General features: G+C 37.6%; 1 protein-coding gene across 7 annotated transcripts in view; it reads right to left on the reverse strand.

Moving 5' to 3' along the window:
* Positions 1 to 19,831, reverse strand: part of PCNX1 (pecanex 1) — a 156,649-nt gene that overhangs the window by 127,708 nt on the left and 9,110 nt on the right. For 5 of the 7 annotated variants that reach the window (XM_013057454.2, XM_013057452.2, XM_045072914.1 and 2 more), the window contains exon 2: positions 341 to 433. The exons of the other annotated variants lie outside the window; for them this stretch is intronic. In XM_013057454.2, coding sequence (XP_012912908.1) covers positions 341 to 433 — 93 coding nt within the window. The remainder of the gene's footprint in view (positions 1 to 340; positions 434 to 19,831) is intronic. 7 annotated transcript variants of the gene reach the window in all.

Below are 19,831 nucleotides of genomic sequence, written 5' to 3' on the forward strand. Positions count from 1 at the left end.
ATGCTCTCTCCCGCTCTCTTTAAGATAAATAAAAGAAATCTGAAACCAAAAAAAAAAAAAAAAAAAACAAAAAGTATAAAACAAAAACAGGGGACACACCTCTGCTTATGCTGATTATGCTGATGGAAAATCGCTTTTGGCTTATTCACAAAAAGAATATAAATGGATGAGCTAATTCCTACCATGTGCAGAACAGTTCCCTATCTATACCACCTTTCCTTTCTGGCAAACAGAGAGAACGCTGAGGGGAAAGGGAGGAAGGATGGGCTTAGTAGAAAATGAGAGTCAACTAGGGGTAAGGAAAGAAGTTAGATCAGAAAGGAAATGAATTAAGCCTTACAGTTGTCGTATACAGGCTGTCCCCAAAGAACTTTAAAAAGGCTTTCGTAGCACAATCACAGCTCCAGGAATTCAGGCCTCTTTCCATAGGCTCCTTTGGGGGTAAGATAAAGCATTCTAGGTAAATATTTCATTTCAGAAGACAGGGTTGCAGAGGGAAAGGGAAAAGTTCTCCCCGTGTTGAGATTCATGCATACTTTCGCGTAGGAAAAAAAAGAACAAAATACAGAAATATAATTTTCTATAAATCCAACTATACAATAAGTCAAATTGATTTCAGAGGGCCAACTGGGAACCTGTAACAAACTCTGAATACATCTTCCCCAAAGGCAACTAATTTACAAGTGAACCATTAGAACTTGAGCCTACCCATATTTCTGCAGAAGTTTGAATTTTATCTATGTAATATTTTAATATAAATAGAATCATAAAAATACTAGATATTATATATTAGATCTGTTTAATTTGCATTTTACATTTATGTCACTCTATAGTATATATTTGTATTTACATTTTTAGTTACATTTGAATGCTCTTCTTAGGGAAGTAACACTTAAAATTATGTATTACCCAGATAAAAAGGGACCAAAATAATATAGTATATAACTCATCATCAACATATATGTACTAGGAGCTAGAGATGGGCAGCTTAAAATATGAACGAGAAGATGGCGTGGATATGAAAAGCAAGGAGGAAAAAAAAACCTAACAAATAAAAGTAAGGATACATACTGATGGACTAAAATAATCATACACACTTTATAGAAATTTTCCCACCTTTTACCTTTTCCAGTAAAAAAAAAATTTATGTATAAATATAATAAACATATTCAGATATACTATTTCAAAATATATATTCCCAAATACAATTAGCCAAGAATGTAAATGATATAGATGGAACTAGTGAGTCACAAAAATTCTTTTTAAAACTAAGCCATCCTCTCCTCTGTGTTGAAATGGCTTTCTAGTGAGATTAAGATACCTATTCTGAAGCCAACAAGTAGGAGCCAACCTCATTTAGGATAAAAAAAATAACTAATACATTTGGAAATTTTAACTAGTTATTAAACTGTCAGAACAGCAAATAAAAACAGAAAGGTAGAGATATTTATGCATTTAAATTTAAGACTCGTACAAGTTTATCTTTCAACATTAAATCTAGAAAATGAGCTCCATTCTTTACCAAAAAATTCCCCAAATGAAGTCTGAATTATTATCTAAGAACATAACTTGAGAAGCATCAATGTTTTGATTTACAAATGCTTTTCTAAGTAAACCTAATCATGCTAGAAAGAGAATGGGGGGTGGGGTGCCTGGGTGACTCAGTCATTAAACATTTACCTTTGGCTCAGGTCATGATCCCATGATCCTCAAAGGTCCTGGGATGAGCCCTCAGCTCCCTGCTCAGTAGGGAGCCTGCTTCTCCCTCTCCCACTCCCCCTGCTTGTGTACCCTCTCTAGCTGTCTCTCCTGTCTCTCTCTCTGTCAAATAAATAAGTAAAATCTTTAAAAAAAAAAAAAAGGAAAGGAAAGAAAGAAAAAGAATAGGGTATCCTATGGTAAGAATTATCTTGATTCATATTTCCTTTCATAAATTAGTAACCTGACACTATAATATAAATCATTCTTTTATTAATCAATTGAAATAAATCACTAATTTGAAAAAAATAATTCAGTAAATTGATAAAAATAATTCATTTAAGTAGTAAATACAAGGACCAGAAGCTGTCTCACAAAATTCAACTTTAAATAGCTTGACCTACTTCTTTATTCCGTTTGTTTTCGATATACTCTACTGAAACAATTTTTCCAGGATTCATAGTAAATGAAAATAAGAAATCATTACAAGGTCTGTCAACATGACTTTGCAATTTTGAAAAATAGCAGCTACGTTATTACCTCACAAAATGTCAGCTGAGGATATACCCAATAGGATTATCTTCAGACCAATACATATAAAATGGATTCCTGGGGCACCCCGGTGGCTCAGTCAGTTAAACGTTCAACTCTTCATCTCAGCTCGAGTCATATCTAAGGGTCGTGAGATCAAGTCCTGCATGGGGCTCCACATTGGGCATGAAGCCTGCTTAAGAGTCTCTTTCTTTCCCTCTTCCCCTTCTCCCCCCGCCCCGGCCCAAGCTCAAATTCTCTTACAAAAAAAAAAAAAGGTAAATCAGTAAGATGTATAAATTAAATGCATACTCTTAAGAATCTTAACAGAACCTATATATCATTCTGGCCTGAGCTCACTGAATTTGCTGAAACAGAAAGATGGTATTGCACGCTATATAATCCATCCCTATCTTTAAATGTTAGGGGTGTCTGAGAGGGTCAGTCAGTTAAGCACCGGACTCTTGATTTCGGCTCAGGTCATGATCTCAGGGTCAAGACTGAGCACCCCCCCCCACCCCACACTCACCAGGTAGGCTCCACACTGGGTATAGAGCCTGCTTAAGATTCTCTCTCCCCCTCTCCCTTTGCCCTCTGCCCCTCCTCCCCCTACTCACGTGCGCATGCTTTCTCTCTCTCTCTCTTAAAAAAAAAAAAAAAGAAAGAAAGAAATGCTAAAATCAGGCAAGGTATGATACACGCTAGATTTAAGATGAGGTAAACATGTTTAACAGAAAAAATGAATTAAGGAGTGAATATAGAATATTTAACACCACCATTTACTCATTTTCCATAGAGGCAACTCTGACACACTTAACTCAGTGCATATGAGCTTTATTCATTGATCGAACATATATTTACTAAATGCCTATTAAGTCCCAGATACTCTTTGAAAGAGTAATACTGCCCTGCACGTGGGTGGCTCAATTGGTTGAGCTTCTGCCTTTGGCTCAGGTGGTCCTGGGATTGAGCCGCTGACTGAGCTCTCTGCTCAGCAGGGAGCCTGCCTCTCCCTCTCCCTCTGCTTGGGCTCTCTCTCCCTCTTGCTCTGTCAAATAAGTGAATAAAATCTTTTTTAAAAAATGGTAACACTGCAATAAACAAGATCCTTACTCTTCCTGAGCCTTTTAGAAGAATGACTAATTTAGTGTTCTACTCAGCACCAGGAACTGTAAGAGATTATCTCACAACAATGTTTGAATGAAGTACTAGTATTACCTCTACTTTATAGAGAAGAAAACTTGAGGCTATTAAGTTATTTGCCCACAGCTGGTAACTGGTAAAAATAGTCTAACTCCAGTGGTTAAGAATCTGAGTTTTGTGAGAGTTTAAGTTTTATTTAGTAATCTCTACATCCATGCAGAGATGGGGCCTGAACTCCCAACCCTAAGATCAAGAGTTGCAGTCTCTTCTGAATGAGCTAGTCAGGGGCCCCTAGAATCTGAGTTTATAACACCACACTAGGCAGTCTTCTCTCCAAAGCAACATTCCACAACTTGTTTTTTTTGTTTTTGTTTTTGTTTTTTATTATCACCCTAATGCCTTTTCTGACATTTTTTCCTCAATCACTCCTGTGAAACAACTGAAATTTTATATGTATTTCTGCCCCTGGTTCCTGGCACAGACCTCTTAAAACCCTTGGAATTCCTAAGAGAGAAGAGCCCTAGAAGCATCTTTTGTTCTAATATTGGTCTTTGACTCGGGTTCCTGACATGTAAGTTCCTTGGAATCTTCTGGGTGATAGCAATGTCTTTGTTCTAATGAAGCAGATGTTGGTGGATTCCTTGATGGGAGCTTCTCACCAGAAAGACCAAGCCATGATTAGAAGTTTGGGATTTCAGGGATGTCTGGGTGGCTCAGTGGGTTAATCCACTGCCTTTGGCTCAGGTCATGATCCTAGGGTACTGGGATCAAGTCCTGCATTGGGCTCCTTGCTTGGTGGGGAGCCTGCTTCTTTCTTTGCCTCTGCCTGCTTCTGCGCACTCTCCCTCTCTCTCTCTCTGACAAATAAATAAAATCTTAAAAAAAAGTTTGGGATTTCAGAGAAAGAGAGGGGCTGGAAATGGAGTTAATAATTGATGATGCCCTACATGATGAAGCCTTCACAAAATCCCAGTTGTATGGGGTTTGGAGAGCTTCCAGGCTGGTGAACATGTGGAGGTGCTGGAGAACGGTGCACCCAGAAAGGACCTGAAAGCTCTGCATCCCCTCCCAAACACCCTCCCCTACGATCTTTCTAGCTGGATGTTCATCTGGCTGCTTTATCACATTCTTCTGTAATAAACTGGTAAACAGTAAGTAAACTTTTCCTGAGTACCATGAGCCAGTCTAGCAAATTAACAGAATCTGAGAATGGGGTCGCAGGAACTCCGATTTATAGGCAATAGGTCAGAAGCACCGGTGACAACCTGGCCTTGTTACTGGCATCTGAGCTGGGGGGAAGGAAACAGTCTTGTGGGACTGAGTCCTTCAACTGCTGGATCTGATGCTCTCTCCACTAAAAATTAAATTGTAGGACACTCAAATGGTTACTCAGAATTGCTTATTATGGGAAAAACCCCCCACACATCAGAAATGTTTTATGTGTGGTCGTAGCGTAAAGAGTAAAAGAGAAACACATGGAAGCATAGGTTTTCGAAACACTCCTCCTCGTGAAATTTTATCACCAGATACACTAAAGCTCTATGTACCGCGCACATACAGGGGTACTTCATACATAAAAAGATTTCTTCACCACCACCACCCACCCTCCTCCAACAAATAATTTCCACCCCCGTAAGGGCAACACTATATCCATTGAGAAAGTATGCATTACAACAAGTTTCTTATCCTTTGCAATGCTGGTATTTAGGGCCAGTAATTCTACCTTAGGGGCGCATCTCTAGCCTCCCCCACCGAGAAACCAAGTGGTAACTGTAGCCAAATTTGGTTGAAATCTCCCAGCCCTAAAAACATGCAGGTAAGTAGCAGCAATTGTTTCTCCTGCTGCCCTTTACACAGTCTCAAGAACTACAGATCCTGATTTTGTCTACAAAAAAATTGGAATGGATGGGCTATAGTAGCCCACAGACGCTGTCTCTCCGCAGCTGATAATGAAGGGGCACATGCAATAGCAGGAAATAGTATTTTATACAAACATAGCAGGGAAAGAACCCCACAGTAGACCAGTAAGTGAAAGGACATTAAAATTTAATAAAATCCATTTATAATACATGCCACAGAAGAAGTCTAAGTAATCCCTCCCTCCAAAATGATGAGCGAGACAAATTATCTCACTTTAAGTATAGATGAGAACCATAACAAAATCCCTGGGAGAACATTGTGTTTTATAATGGGCTTCCATTGTATTCACACAATATGCTGGTCAAGAGGAGCCAAGATTAAGGATATAATTAGATAGTGACGGGAAGGGCAGCTCTGAGAGTTCCAGATTCAGAATATATATCAAAAAAAGATCAGGGACACCAAATTCATCTTGAACATCGCAGGTTGGCTTCACCAGGAGATTAATCGGAAAAGCATCTTGCGCGTCTGTGTGGAGGAGCATGGTGAAGAGTGATGTGCTGGTCGTCTGGAGGTCAAAGGGGAAAAGCGGCAAGGAGAGACGCATGCCCCTGAGCCAGGTTGCTCAACTGTAAAACGATAACAGCATCTTCATTTCACTCGGCTATGGAGACGATTGAAGGAGAAAATGTGAAAGTGGGTGATGCGTGGGCATGTAATAATGGCACAATAACCATGTTTTAAATCACATTTAAGCAATGTAGTGGCAAACAAAACAAAACAAAAAACAACAGAAAGTTCTAAGACAAGCAAACAGAAAGACCTCCGAATAGAAATGGCTCAGAGGAACCAAGATGTGCTACAAAAAAGATAAGCTAAGTAAGACATGTGAGTCCTCAGAATACCCAGAGGTAAATATTTGTCTGATAGCACACAACTGAAGTCATTAAAAAATAGAGACATGTTTCTATAACACGGTAAAGAAAAAGGGATCTATACTTCAAATAAAATTATACTTAACAGAAAACACTAGCATTCCCATTAAAGTAGGGAACCAGGTAATGCTGTCCATATTTTCAACATTACTTAATACAGATATAGAAAGTAATATGCAGGGCAATTACACAATAGAAAAAAGTATAAATATTGGAAAAAACTTCAAATTATTTTTCACAAACAGAATTGTATACTTGAAAGTGCTTTTAAAATAAGCAGAGATTATTAGAAAAAAATAAGCTAATTTCATAAAGTATCTGGTTACAAAATCAATAAATTAAAATCAATTGTTTTAGATGGGTTCCTAAAACAGGAAAAGGACATAAGAAATCTGAATATGGACTTTTCAGTTAATAATGATATATCAAATATTGGTTCATTGGTTGTGATAAATGTACCATAGTAATCCAAGATATAATCTATAGGAAAAAATGAGTGCAGGATATATGGGATCTCTTGTACCACCTTTGCAACTTTTCTATAAATCTACAACTATTCTAAAAAAAAAATTATTTTGGGGGCGCCTGGGTGGCTCAGCCATTTAAGCGTCTGACTTCAGCTCAGGTTGTGATCCCAGAATCCTGGGATCCAGTCCCGCATCCAGCTCCCTGCTCAGCAGGGAGCCTACTTCTCCCTCTCCCTCTGCTACTCTCCCTGCTAGTGCCTTCTTGCTCTCTCTCTCTCAAATAAATAAATAAAATCTTAAAAAAGATAAAATGTTATTTTTAAAAAATCAATAGTTTTCTCATACATAAGCAATTACCAGTTAAAAACAGTAAAATAAATGGTTCTATTTACACTACGTTGGAAATTAAAATCTAAGAATAATAATACTAAGGGAAAACGTATAAGGTTAACGGAAAAAAAACTTAAAGAGAAAATTTTCTTTAGGGACCTAAAGGAAAGGAAGATATCACCTTAACTCAGTATTATAAAGACATCAAATTTCACTCCTTGACATAATCTACAAAATCACTGCCTTCCAATCACAAATTCCATTGCATCCCTGAAAAACTTAACAAAATGGATAAACATGTAACAACAGCAAAAAAAAAAAAAAAGGCAAAACTAAACCAAAAATGTAGTAAGACTAAAAACACTATGAAAGAAAAGTATGTACATATATAAAATAAGGGTTACCAAAACCGATAAAACAGAAACCAAATACACCAGTGGAAACTTAAATTATGAAAAAGATGGCATTTAAACTACGAAGAAAAATATGAGATGGTTTAATAAATTAGGCTGACTGGGACAACTGCTGTCAAAAAAAAATTTTTAACCAGATGTTCACACATTACTTACAGCAAAATAAATTCCAAATGGGCTAGACTATAAAAATTATTAGATGTTTGCAATTATATTACAAAGGACTAATCTCCTTAATATGTAACAGTGCTCAGATATCAGTAAGAAACAAGCTAAGAGAAAATGGATAAAGCACGTGAACTCTTCACAGAGAAATGAAAAAAACTCCTAAGCTTATGAAAAGCTGTTCAAACCCACTCAAAGTAAGAGATATGCAAATCAAACCACTCTAAGATACTATTTCTTACCTATGAAAACAGCAAAACTATGTGAGGCTGTGGCACGTGTGAGCATGAACATACTCTCCTGTATTGCTTCCAAGCATGCTAGGTGAAGAATACAACACCTCTGAAGACAATTTCGCAGTATCTTTCAAAATTACAAAAGCATTTATTCTCTGAACAAGCAATCTCATTTCTAGGAATTTACCTTAATACTATACCCGGACACATGAGATGACATTTATACAAATTATTTACCCCAGAATGGTTTGTGTTAGCAGGAGTTGGCAAACAAATTAAATGTCTATCTATCTATAAAACCTGTATTTATAATATATAAAATACACAATATATACTAATATATACATTATGTATGCATTATATATAACATACCTAAAACATATATATATACATTATATATGATATATAAATTAAATATATATGTATATATAATATATCCACACAATGGAATTCTATATAACTATTTAAAAAAAACTGAACCCAACAAACAAAAATCCAGGACCAGCTAGCTTCACTTGTGAATTCTACCAAACATTTAAAGAATACCAATCCTTCTCAAACACTTCCAAGAAAGAGAAAGGAACAGTTCCAAACTCATTTTATGAGGCCAGCATTACCCTGATGCCAAAACCAGACAAGGACACCACAAGAAAATTACAGACCTATATCCCAGATGAACACAGATGCAAAAATCCCCAAGAAAATATTAACCAAATTCAAAAATACATTAAAAGAATTCTACAACATGACCAAGTGAGATTTATTCCACTTGATGCAAGAATGGTTTCACATCTGCAAATGAGGGGTGCCTGGGTGGCTCAGTTAAGCATCTGCCTTCGGCTCAGGTCATGATTCCAGAGTCCTGGGATAGAGCTCCCCATAGGGCCCTCTGTTCAGCAGGGAGCCTGTTTCTCCTTATCCCCCTGCCTGTTGTTCCCCCTGCTTGCACTTTCTGTCAAATGAATAAATAAAATATTTTAAAATAAAATCTGCAAATCAATGTGATAGGCCACATTAACAAAATAAAGGATAAAATCATGTATCAGCTCAACAGATGCATAAAAAGCATGTGACAAAATTTAACATCCATTTACAAAATTCTCAAAAAAAGCAGATATAGAAGGAACATACCTCAACATAAAGGTCTTATATAACAAGCCCACAGTTAATACTACACTTAAAAATGAAGGCCTTATATGAGTGCTGTGAAGTGTGTAAACCTGGGGATTCACAGACCTGTACCCCTGGGGATAAAAATATATGTTTATAAAAAATTAAAAATTAAAAATTAAAAAAAAATAAAATAAAATCTACTATTTCAAAAAAAAAACTAAAAAAAAAAAAAAGAAGGCCTTATATAAAAACCCCACAGTTAATATTATACTTAACAGTGAAAAGCTGAAAGCTTCTCCTCAAAGATCAGAAACAAGACAAGCATTCCCCTCCTTACCACTTTTATTCAATATAGTATTAGAAGTCCAAGCCAGAGCAATTAGGTAAGAAAAAGAAATAAAAGGCATCCAAATTGGAAAGGAAGAAATAAAACTCACTATTTGCAGATGGCATATTATATTTAGAAAACCTCAAAGGCTGTTTAAACAAAAATACCAAAAAAACTGTTAGAAGAAATCAATGAATTCAATAAAGTTGAGGATTTAAAATCAATGTACAAAAACGTGTTCCCTTTTTAAAGATTTATTTTTTGAGGTGGAGGAGGGAGCGCACAGAGGGGCACAGGGAGAGAATCTTCAAGCAGACTCCCTGTTGAACACCGAGCCCAACAGCGAACTCAACCCCATGACCCAATATTATTAACTGAGCTGAAACCAAGAGTCAGCCACTCAACCAACTCAGCCACTCAGGCATCCTTGTAATGTTTCCATACACTAATAACAAGTTTTCAGAGAAATTAAGAAAACAAGCCCATTTACAACTGTATCAAAAAGAATAAAATACCTACGAGTAAATTTAACCAAGGAGGTAAAAGACCTGTACACTGAAAACTATTAGACACGATGAAACTGAAGGCAAATCACAAATAAATGGAGAGTCTATGCTCACAGGTTGAAATAATTAATATTGCTAAAATATCCAGGGACACCATGGTGGTACAGTCAGTTAAGCATCTCACTCTTGGTTTCAGCTTGGGTTGTGATCTCAGGGTCAGGAGACTGAACCCCGAGTTGGGAGACTCTCTCTCCCTCTCCATTTGCCCCCCCCATGAATCTTTTTTAAAAAATTGCTAAAATGTCCATGCTACCCAAAGCAATTAGACCAAAGCAATCCCTATCAAAATTCCAACATCATTTTTCACAGAAATAGAAGAAACAATCCTAAAGTTTGTATGGGACCATAAAAGACTCAAAGGAGCCAAAGCAATCTGGAAAAAGAACAAAGCTGGAAGCATCACACTCCCTGATTTCATTATAAAGCTGCAATAATTAAAACAGCATGGTATTGGCACAAAACACACATAGATCATAGAACAGAATAAAGAGCCCAAAAATACACCCACACATATATGGTCAATTGATTTACAACATTGGAGAAAGAACAGTCTCTTCAATAATGGTTTTGAGAAAACTGGACAATCAGCTGCAAAAGAATGAAACTGGACCACTGCCTTACACCATACAAAGTAACTCAAAATGGATTAAAGACTCAGAAACCTAAGACCTGAAACCATAAATCTCCTAGAAGAAAACATAGAAGCTCCTGGCGAGGTTTTTGGAGGGGTTGACACCTTAAGCAAAAGCGGCGAAAGTAGAACTACAAGTAGAACTACATCAAATTAAAAAGCTCTCCACAGCAAAGGAAACCCTCAACAAAATAAAAAGGCAACCTGCTGAATGGAGAAAATACTTGCAAATCCTATATATGATAAAAGGCTAATATTCAAAACACAGAGAGAACTCCTCTAACTCACAGCAAAACATCAAGCAGATTAAAAAAAATGGGTGGAGGACCTGAATAGACATGTTTCCAGAGGCATAAAGATGGCCAACAGGTATATGAAAAGGTATTCAGCATCACTACCAGGGAAAGGCAAATCAAATCCACAAGGAGGTATCACCTCCCACTTGTTGGGAGGGTTATTATCAAAAAGACAGGAAATAACAAGTGTTGACAAGGATGTGGAGAACAGAGAACTTTTGTGCACCATTGACGGGAATGTAAATCGGTACTATGGAAAACAGTATTGCGGTCTCTGAATAAGTTAAACATAGAACATATAATGCAGCAATTCTACTTCTGGGTATTTATCCAAAAAAAACAAACACTACCCTGAAAAGATATATGCACCCCTTCATTCACTGCAGCATAACTTACAACAGCCAAGACATGGAAACCAACCTAAGTGTCCATCAATGAATGAATGGATAAAGAAATTATTTTATATATATCATATATATATATGATATATATATATGATTGAATGTTACTGAACCATAAAAGAGAAGGAAATATTGCTATATGCCACAACATGGATTGACCTTGAAGGCACTATGCTAAGTGAATTAAGTCGGGGGGGGGGGGGGGGGGGGACTAAAACAACTGAGCTCATCAATACAGAGAACAGGCTGGTAATTACCAGAAGTGGGGGTGGGGTGATAGACAAAATGGGTGAAGAAGGTCAAAAGATAAAAATTTCCAGTTTACAAAATAAATAAGTCATGGGGATATACTCTAAAGTTAATAATATTGCATTGCGTATTTGGAAGTTGCTAAGAGAAAAAAGGTTTCACACGAAAAAATTATAATGCTGCATGGTGACATGTTAATTATACTTCTTGCGATCATTTCACAGTATCTACAAATATTGAATTATGTTGTATACCTGAAACTAACATAATGCTACACATCAAGTATATCTCAAAAAAAAAAAAAAAAAAAAAAACCCAAACCACTGAAGAAGCCCTTTTGGTACTGATGCACATATGTTTAAGATATATTAAGCATGGCGGAACAATATATAGAATACCGTAGGTGGGGGAATTTGAATCTGTAGGTTGTGGTGAGCTTCACAGTGGTTTCTTATGGGAGATGGTGCAGGTGGAGAACTGGGAAGATGGTGGGCTGGTATAAAAGGGCAACTTTTTACCACCTTTAGAGTAGTATGCGTGGTTTTAATCTAACCATGCAAATTTATTCCCAAATTTAAAAAATTAGATGAAAACAGGGATTCCTTTCTTACAAACTTTTAGCACAGAAGGGCCTCATAAGCATGAAGAAAACTAGTAAATGTGGCTACTAAAAAATGTTAAGTTTGTATGTTCAAAAAACGCAATTACAAAGTTAAAAGACAAAGTAGGGAGAAAATGTAATACATGACAAAGAGCTGATACTTATAGGGCTCTCAAAAATCACTTAGCACAACAACATGACTTTCAAAAAAAGATAAAGGATACAGGAAGCAATTTAAAAAACATAAACGTGGGACGCCTGGGTGGCTCAGTGGGTTAAGCCGCTGCCTTCGGCTCAGGTCATGATCCCGGCGTCCTGGGATCGAGTCCCACATCGGGCTCCTTGCTCGGCAGGGAGCCTGCTTCTCCCTCTGCCTCTGCCTGCCATTCTGTCTGCCTGTGCTCGCGCTCTCTCCCTCTCTCTCTCTGATAAATAAATGAAATCTTTAAAAAAAAAAAAAAAAGATTAAAAAAAAAAAAAAAAACATAAACGTCTGGGGCACCTGAGTGGCTCAGTGGGTTAAGCCTCTGCCTTTGGCTCAAGTCATGATCTCAGAGTCCAGGGATAGAGTCCTGTATCGGGCTCTCTGCTCAGCAGGGAGGCTGCTTCCCCGCTCTCTGCCTGCCTCTCTGCCTACTTGTGATCTCTCTCTCTGTCAAATAAATAAAATCTTTAAAAAATATATATACATACATATAAATGTCTAGTAGGCATATAAAAAGACACTTGAACTTACTATTAAAGAAACAAATTAAAACAAGATGCCATTTCACACTATCACACTGCAAAAAATTTGTAATAATCAAAGTTGATGAGAAAAAAGGGAAATAGGTCCTTTCACACTGGTAAAAATATAAACTGGAATAGCTTTTTTTGAGGTGTAATTTGGCAACATCTGGGTGAATTTAAATATGTGTATTCTTTGACCTAGCCATTTCTTTTCTAGAAACTTAATGCTGTACACTCGCACAAGCAAGAGTTTATATACACAAATGTGCACCACAGCACTGTTTGTTCTTACTGTGGTCCTTTGCTTTGGATGATACTTTTATTATGGACTGTATATATGCATACAGTTTCTAGAGATAGTATTATTTTCATGATAATACCTAATGGTGGTTTTTTTATCTGGAAAGTGAAATGCTCAAGAAATATACCATACCAGGTAAAAAGCACTATGTAAGCACACTATTATCAGTACTATACAAGTACTGATACTGATAATGCAGGCTACAGCCTGAATTACTTATGCAGTAATTCACTCACTGCTGGACAGTGCAGATGACCTAAACCAACAACCTAACCAGGAAACAGTAAGGTATTTTCAGACGTTCACAAAAAAAAGAGTAAGACCTCCCAGGCTAGTAACTGTTAACTTGAGGTGTCTATCAGAGTCACACGTATAGGCATTTTCTGTTGGTACATTTAGGGGTTGCTGTTTTTCAAAATACACATATCCAGAATCTCCTCTCTGGTACTGATTTATCGGAATGAAGCAAAATAGAACCTAGGGCAAGTTAATTCACAGGATTAGATAGTGGGTTTGGGTTCTTTTTTTAAGAAAGTTAACATCAGAGGCGCCTGGATGGCTCAGTGGGTTAAGCCTTTGCCTCCAGCTCAGGTCATGATCTCAGGGTCCTGGGAAAGAACCCCGCATCAGGTTCTCTGCTCAGCAGGCAGCCTGCTTCCTCCTCTCTACCTGCCTCTCTGCCTACTTGTGATCTCTGTCAAAAAAAAAAAAGGAAAGAAAGTTAACATTATCTCTATCCCATGTATCACCTATAAATAAGCCTGTGTCCCATGCTACACGCCAGCAATTCTCAAGTAGAGCATCGTGACAGACACTAGTAAAGAACATAAACTCAATAACTTGCTTTACAAATAAAAAGCAGACTCAGGGTTATCTCTACAACAGCCTCACTCTAGCCTGAGCTGTGATACACGTTTTGCTGCAGAGAAGAAAAAAGAGATGAATAGTGAGTGTCTCAGACTGAGCAGAGGAGTGAAGGGCATAGTTTGAAACCAACCCATGGAGAATTCTAATTCTCCTCAACCTATTAATAAGCAAAAAACTATAAGTTATAATTAGCTGAAAGCCACATGCCCATGCCTAAAATAGTGGGAAGAGCTATGTGGTGCATTCTGTGATATTACAATGACTTTGACTTTCCTTATTTTATGTACCAATACAGTTTCAATAAGAAAGCCAAAATAGACACATAATGAAAGCTTGAGTAACAGTGACCTGCATAATATGAAATAGGAACAAAAATGATGCCAGTAAAATCTGTCAGTAGATATGTAAGATTACCCAAACAAAGGAAAAGCAACAATACATATTTTAATTTGTAAATTCTAGAAACTATAACTTTGGACAATAAAATAAAGGTTAAGTTTGCAGGAACGACAGAGAATAGAGAGGAAAAAATGACATCACAATTAGACAAATCCATAATGTAGGACATTCTATAAGATAATCAGCCTTCAGGTGCCTGGGTGACTCAGTGGGTTAGGTATCTGCCTTGTTGTGATCCCAAGGGTCCTGAGATCAAGCCCCTCATCAGTCTCCCTGCTCTGCCCTACCCCTCATTTGTGCGCTCTCTCTCTCTCTAGAAAATAAAATCTTAAAAAAAATAAAAAGATAATTAGCCTTGAGTTTTTAAAAAGTCAGCTATGATTAACACTAGATCCCTGGTTTGGAAAAACTAGCTCTAAATGACATTTTCAGGATAACTGGGAAAGTTTGAATATAAACTAGATGTTAGGTATAAGAGAACTATTAATTATCTTCAAAATGGTAGAAGTGTTAGGAATACAAAGATGAACCCTGAAGCATTTAGTGGTAAAGAGTCATGATGTATCAGATGCATACATGTGTAAGAGTGTGTAATACAGATATATGTACAGTCCATCATACATCAGCATATGGTTGAAGCAAATATGATTTAAGATTTTTATTTATTTGAGAGAAAGCATGCGTGTGCGCTAGCAGGGTGAGGGCTGGAGGGGGAGAGGGACAAGTGGGCTCTGCACTGACCACTGAGCAGAGAGCCTGCGGGGCTCAGTCTCCTGGCTCCGAGATTGTTACCTGAGCCAATATCAAGAGTCAGCCTCTTAACCACATGAGCCACCTGGGTGCCCCATAAATATGATTTTTTAAAAGGTTCATAATTGCTGAATCTAAATAGACATATGGATGAACATGGGTTATTCTTTCAACCCTCTTGTTCATATGAAAATTCATGTTAAGAAATTTTTAAAAAATTACTCAGCTTACTCTTCAATAGCACATACTGCATATTTTAATATTCCTGTGGCATAAAGGACTGAAAAAAACATATTTTGATAATAAAGTATAATTTTATTAGATCAAGTAAATTTATTCTCATTTTTTAAAAAAGTCTTTAAATTGAGGATTTTCTTACTAAAGTGCCCCAAAAGCCCTCTTTATTCCCTTGCAAAGTTCACTTGGTTTCTGTCTTAAGGGCCTGTGATGCTTGTGGAAATGACATGCAATGCTTCATCTGTGGCATATGCTGTGGCATCAATAAGATACTGCAAACGATAATGGTATATTTGGGTTCTTTTTACCTATTTGTTTTTATATGTTTTATTTAACCATTCCAGATAACTTATTCAGAAGCAGTAATATTATGAGCATAAATGCTATTGTGTGAAGTTTAAAAAATAATTCACTGAGGAAGACTCAGTATGTTGGATATATTACTATAAAAGTCTTCATAACAGAGCAAATCACCACACCTCAGAACATATTCTCTTTTAATAAACAATCTTTCCTCCAGAACAAAGATTCATTTCGCTGGTGGGAAGATATGGGATCCATTGCGCCAGCTCACATAACAAACCTCATAAAGGCCCTCCCGCAAGGCCTGCCACAGTGCCCAGCGTACAATAAATGTTTTCAACGTAGAATTATCCTTTGCATAAAGACTTTCAGGAAATATCTGCATCCTCCTTCCAATTCCTGAACACTGAATGACACATAAGGAATTAATCATATTCTACCCTGTAATATGGTTGTGTATTTGTTTCATGGCCTCTAATTTATAAATTAGGAAGAACAGCAGTATACAGGAAGCTAAGACACTGCTGTCCATTTTGCATGAATGATGTCTAAAGCCAGGGATTAGGATTACACCGTTTCTTACAATTTTTCGTCTGTGAACTATCTCAACTTTAAAAACAGTATAACACAGGTTAATGGTCAATGCATGATTCAAAAATCATTCAGAATACACTGCCCTTGTGTCCATCTCAAGTGTACTGGTCCCAGACATAAAAAGTTTCACTAATTTTTCTTATAATATACAATTTGATAAGTAGTTATAAATCGTAAGATTCCTTAAAAAATAGAATCCCAACATGGTAAAGGAAAGCAGGAAGAGAACCGTATTAACAATGAGGATACGAAATTCATAAAGATTTTTTTTTTTTTTTTTTTTTGACAGACAGAGATCACAAGTAGGCAGAGAGGCAGGCAGAGAGAGAGGAAGGGAAGCAGGCTCCCTGCTGAGCAGAGAGCCCGATGCAGGGCTCGATCCCAGGACCCCAGGATCATGACCTGAGCCAAAGGCAGAGGCCTAACCCACTGAGCCACCCAGGTGCCCCGAGGATACTAAATTCAATTTAGTATCCTGGATTGGATCCTAAAACAGAAAGGGGACATTAGTGGGAAAACTAGTGAAATCTACATAAAGTCTATAGTTTGTTAATAGTACAGTACCAGTGTTAACTTCTTCATTTTAGTAAATGCACCATGGTTATGTAAGATTTTAATATTAGAGAAAGCTGGGGAAAGGGTATACAAAAACTCTCTATACTAGGGGCACCTGGGTGGCTCAGTGGGTTAAAGCCTCTGCCTTCGGCTCGGGTCATGATTCCAGGGTCCTGGGATCGAGCCCCACATTGGGCTCTCTGCTCAGCCGGGAGCCTGCTTCCCTCTCTCTCTCTGCCTGCCTCTCTGTCTGCTTGTGATCTCCATCTGTCAAATAAAAAAATAATAAAAAATTTTTAAAAAAAAAACCTCTCTATACTATTTTTGTAACTTTTTTGTAAATCTAAAGCTATTTCAAAATACAAAGTTTTAAAGATAACTTCAGTGGCTGAATCTGTTTAGTTTATGTCTAGACAACACTCAGGGAGTAAGGAAGGGTATAGGAAAAGGAAAACACCCAGATACATAATTCAAGCTTCTCAAATCTGTGACTAATCTTCCTGCCTATTCTCAGCACAGTTGGCACTCAGGGTTCTATTTGGTCTGTACAAAGCTCTACAGAATAGGACTTTTTTTTTCCCCCTAAAAACCTCAAAAGGAAATGGCTTGCCTTTCCCTAGGTTTTTTCTTTCTTATCATAACACAAAGCAACAGAGACTAGCACCAGCAGTGCAAGTTTAAAAAGATACAACCCCTTGGGTTCTAATGATAAAAGAAGAGAAGGAAATTCTGAACTATTTTACAATTCTACCAAAGAAAGCATTTGACCAACTTTTTCAGGAAATAAGCAGAGCAATCAGAATCAGTAGCTACTAATTTTACTGTAATTTGGTAAAGTGTGCCTATATATTAAAGATAGATGACAACAGTAGAAAAATATGTGTTGCAATCTGCCCTTTTCCATGCCATTAGTCAATGCCATTCTTGTGTTACTCTTCCTGGCTATCTCAAGTGTCCTAGCCCACCTACAGAATAACTCTCCGCCCTCCCCGGCTATGCAGAAACACAGGAAAACCATCTGATTTACCTCAAATTGGATAACAGGAAGAAACAATCAACCTCTTCTCAAAAAAAAATTCTGCTTTTTTATCAGTTGCCTGCTATGAAAATTATCCGACTACAGAACATGGGAAAGAGAACAAAGATGTTACGTGATACACATCAGTGCCATAAAATCCTTTATCTGTACTGAGTGTGCATTAAGTATTTCAAGAGAAACTCTAGTGTCAAAAACAGAATATTGGGGCACCTGGGTGGCTCAGTGGTTTAAGCCTCTGCCTTCAGCTCAGGTCATGATCTCAGGGTCCTGGGATCGAGCCCCACATCGGGCTCTCTGCTCGGCGGGGAGCCTGCTTCCTCCTCTCTCTCTGCCTGCCTCTCTGCCTACTTGTGATCTCTCTCTATCAAATAAATAAATAAAAATCTTTAAAAAAATTTAAAAAAAAATAAAAAATAAAAAATAAAAAAAAAAAAAACAGAATATTACTGAAATGACTTTATTTAACATTCTATTGAATAAGACATTTACAACAATAGCACCCTGTTTGGTAAAGTATTGAGTGGAGGTGGGAAGTACTCTCAACACTGGTTTGGGGGGTTTTTTGGAAGATTTTATTTATTTTTGAGAGAGGGAAAGAGAGAACAAGTGGGAGAGAGGAGGAAGGGCAGAGGGAGAAGCAGACACCCTGCTGAGCAGGGAGCCCAACACAGGACTCCATCTCAGGACCCTGGGATCATGACCTGAGCCAAAGGCAGATGCTTAACTAACTGAGCCACCCAGGTGCCCACTCTCAACAATGCCAATGAAAAATTTAAATCAGGACAGCCTTTTGAGAGGGCAAGTTGGTTTGGTTTGGTCTTGACCATTTTCTTCTTTTCAAAATACTCTCTTTCCTGGACTTCTGTAAGATCCCTCTCTTCGTTTTCCTCTTGCCTTTCTTGCCTTCTTTGCTGATTTTTAACCGCTCATTTTTAAGGCCTTGGAGTTCTGTCTCTCATTTTCTTTATAATGAATTACACTTTTTCCCCAGATCTTATCTACTTGTGCCCTGGGGTTTATCCCCTGTAGGTGACAACTATCCAGAGGTGATAACTTATAAGTAAATTTTACCCCAAATTTCTCTCCTGAACATTCCTCTTCAACAATCTGAACTCATGCTCTTCAAAGGTTTCCCCAAAATTGCCCGGCAACCCTATCACCCCTTGCTGGTCAGTTCACTTCCCCACTCTGTAAAAACCAGGATAGCATTTCATCTTCTGAAAATCCTCCTCAAACCTTGAATATCCTTCTCCCCTCCCCCCTCACTCTCAACAGAAAACACTGTATTTCAAGGAGACCATCAAAATTTTTAAAAACCTCCCTCAACTTTCAGCACCAACTGTTCATCCCCTCTTCCACTAGCATTCCTCCTCTCCGAGGATGATCCCTTACGACCTGCACTCTCCGAACCATAAACCTCTCCCGCCATCTCGGGAGCCTTGCATTATTATTCAGCATTCCCTCACTATGTTCTCTCTCAATATAAAGATTCACTCATTGTAAACTGCATGGTTATCAAACACAAATATACATATTCCTTAATAAGTCTACTTGTAGGAATTTATACAAAAGACTAATAACACAGGGACGCCTGGGTGGCTCAGTTGGTTAAGCAGCTGCCTTCGGCTCAGGTCATGATCCCAGCGTCCTGGGATCGAGTCCCACATCGGGCTCCTTGCTCCACGGGGAGCCTGCTTCTCCCTCTGCCTCTGCCTGCCATTCTGTCTGCCTGTGCTCGCTTTCGCTCGCGCTCTATCTCTGACAAATAAATAAATAAAATCTTTAAATTAAAAAAAAAAAAAAGACTAACACAAAGATTTAACTGTAAGAATATTCACACTAGTGTTTTCTCAACAGCTAAAAATTACAACCTATATAATAACGGAAAATTATTCCATACACTATAATACATCTATACTATGACCTACTACAGAGCTATTAAAACTGTTACTTTTTTCCCCACGTGGAAACATTTACAATTTATAGTCAAGAAAAAATAGAAGGCTTCAAAACAGTACAAATTTCACAAACCCATTTTTGTAAGAAAGAAGCGTAATACATATTTATAAGCTCCAAATACACTCTGGTTACTAA

The sequence above is a fragment of the Mustela putorius genome, unplaced genomic scaffold, assembly GCF_011764305.1.
Source record: "Mustela putorius furo isolate JIRA1106 unplaced genomic scaffold, ASM1176430v1.1 tig00000129_pilon_pilon_pilon, whole genome shotgun sequence".
Taxonomy (NCBI): domain Eukaryota; kingdom Metazoa; phylum Chordata; class Mammalia; order Carnivora; family Mustelidae; genus Mustela; species Mustela putorius.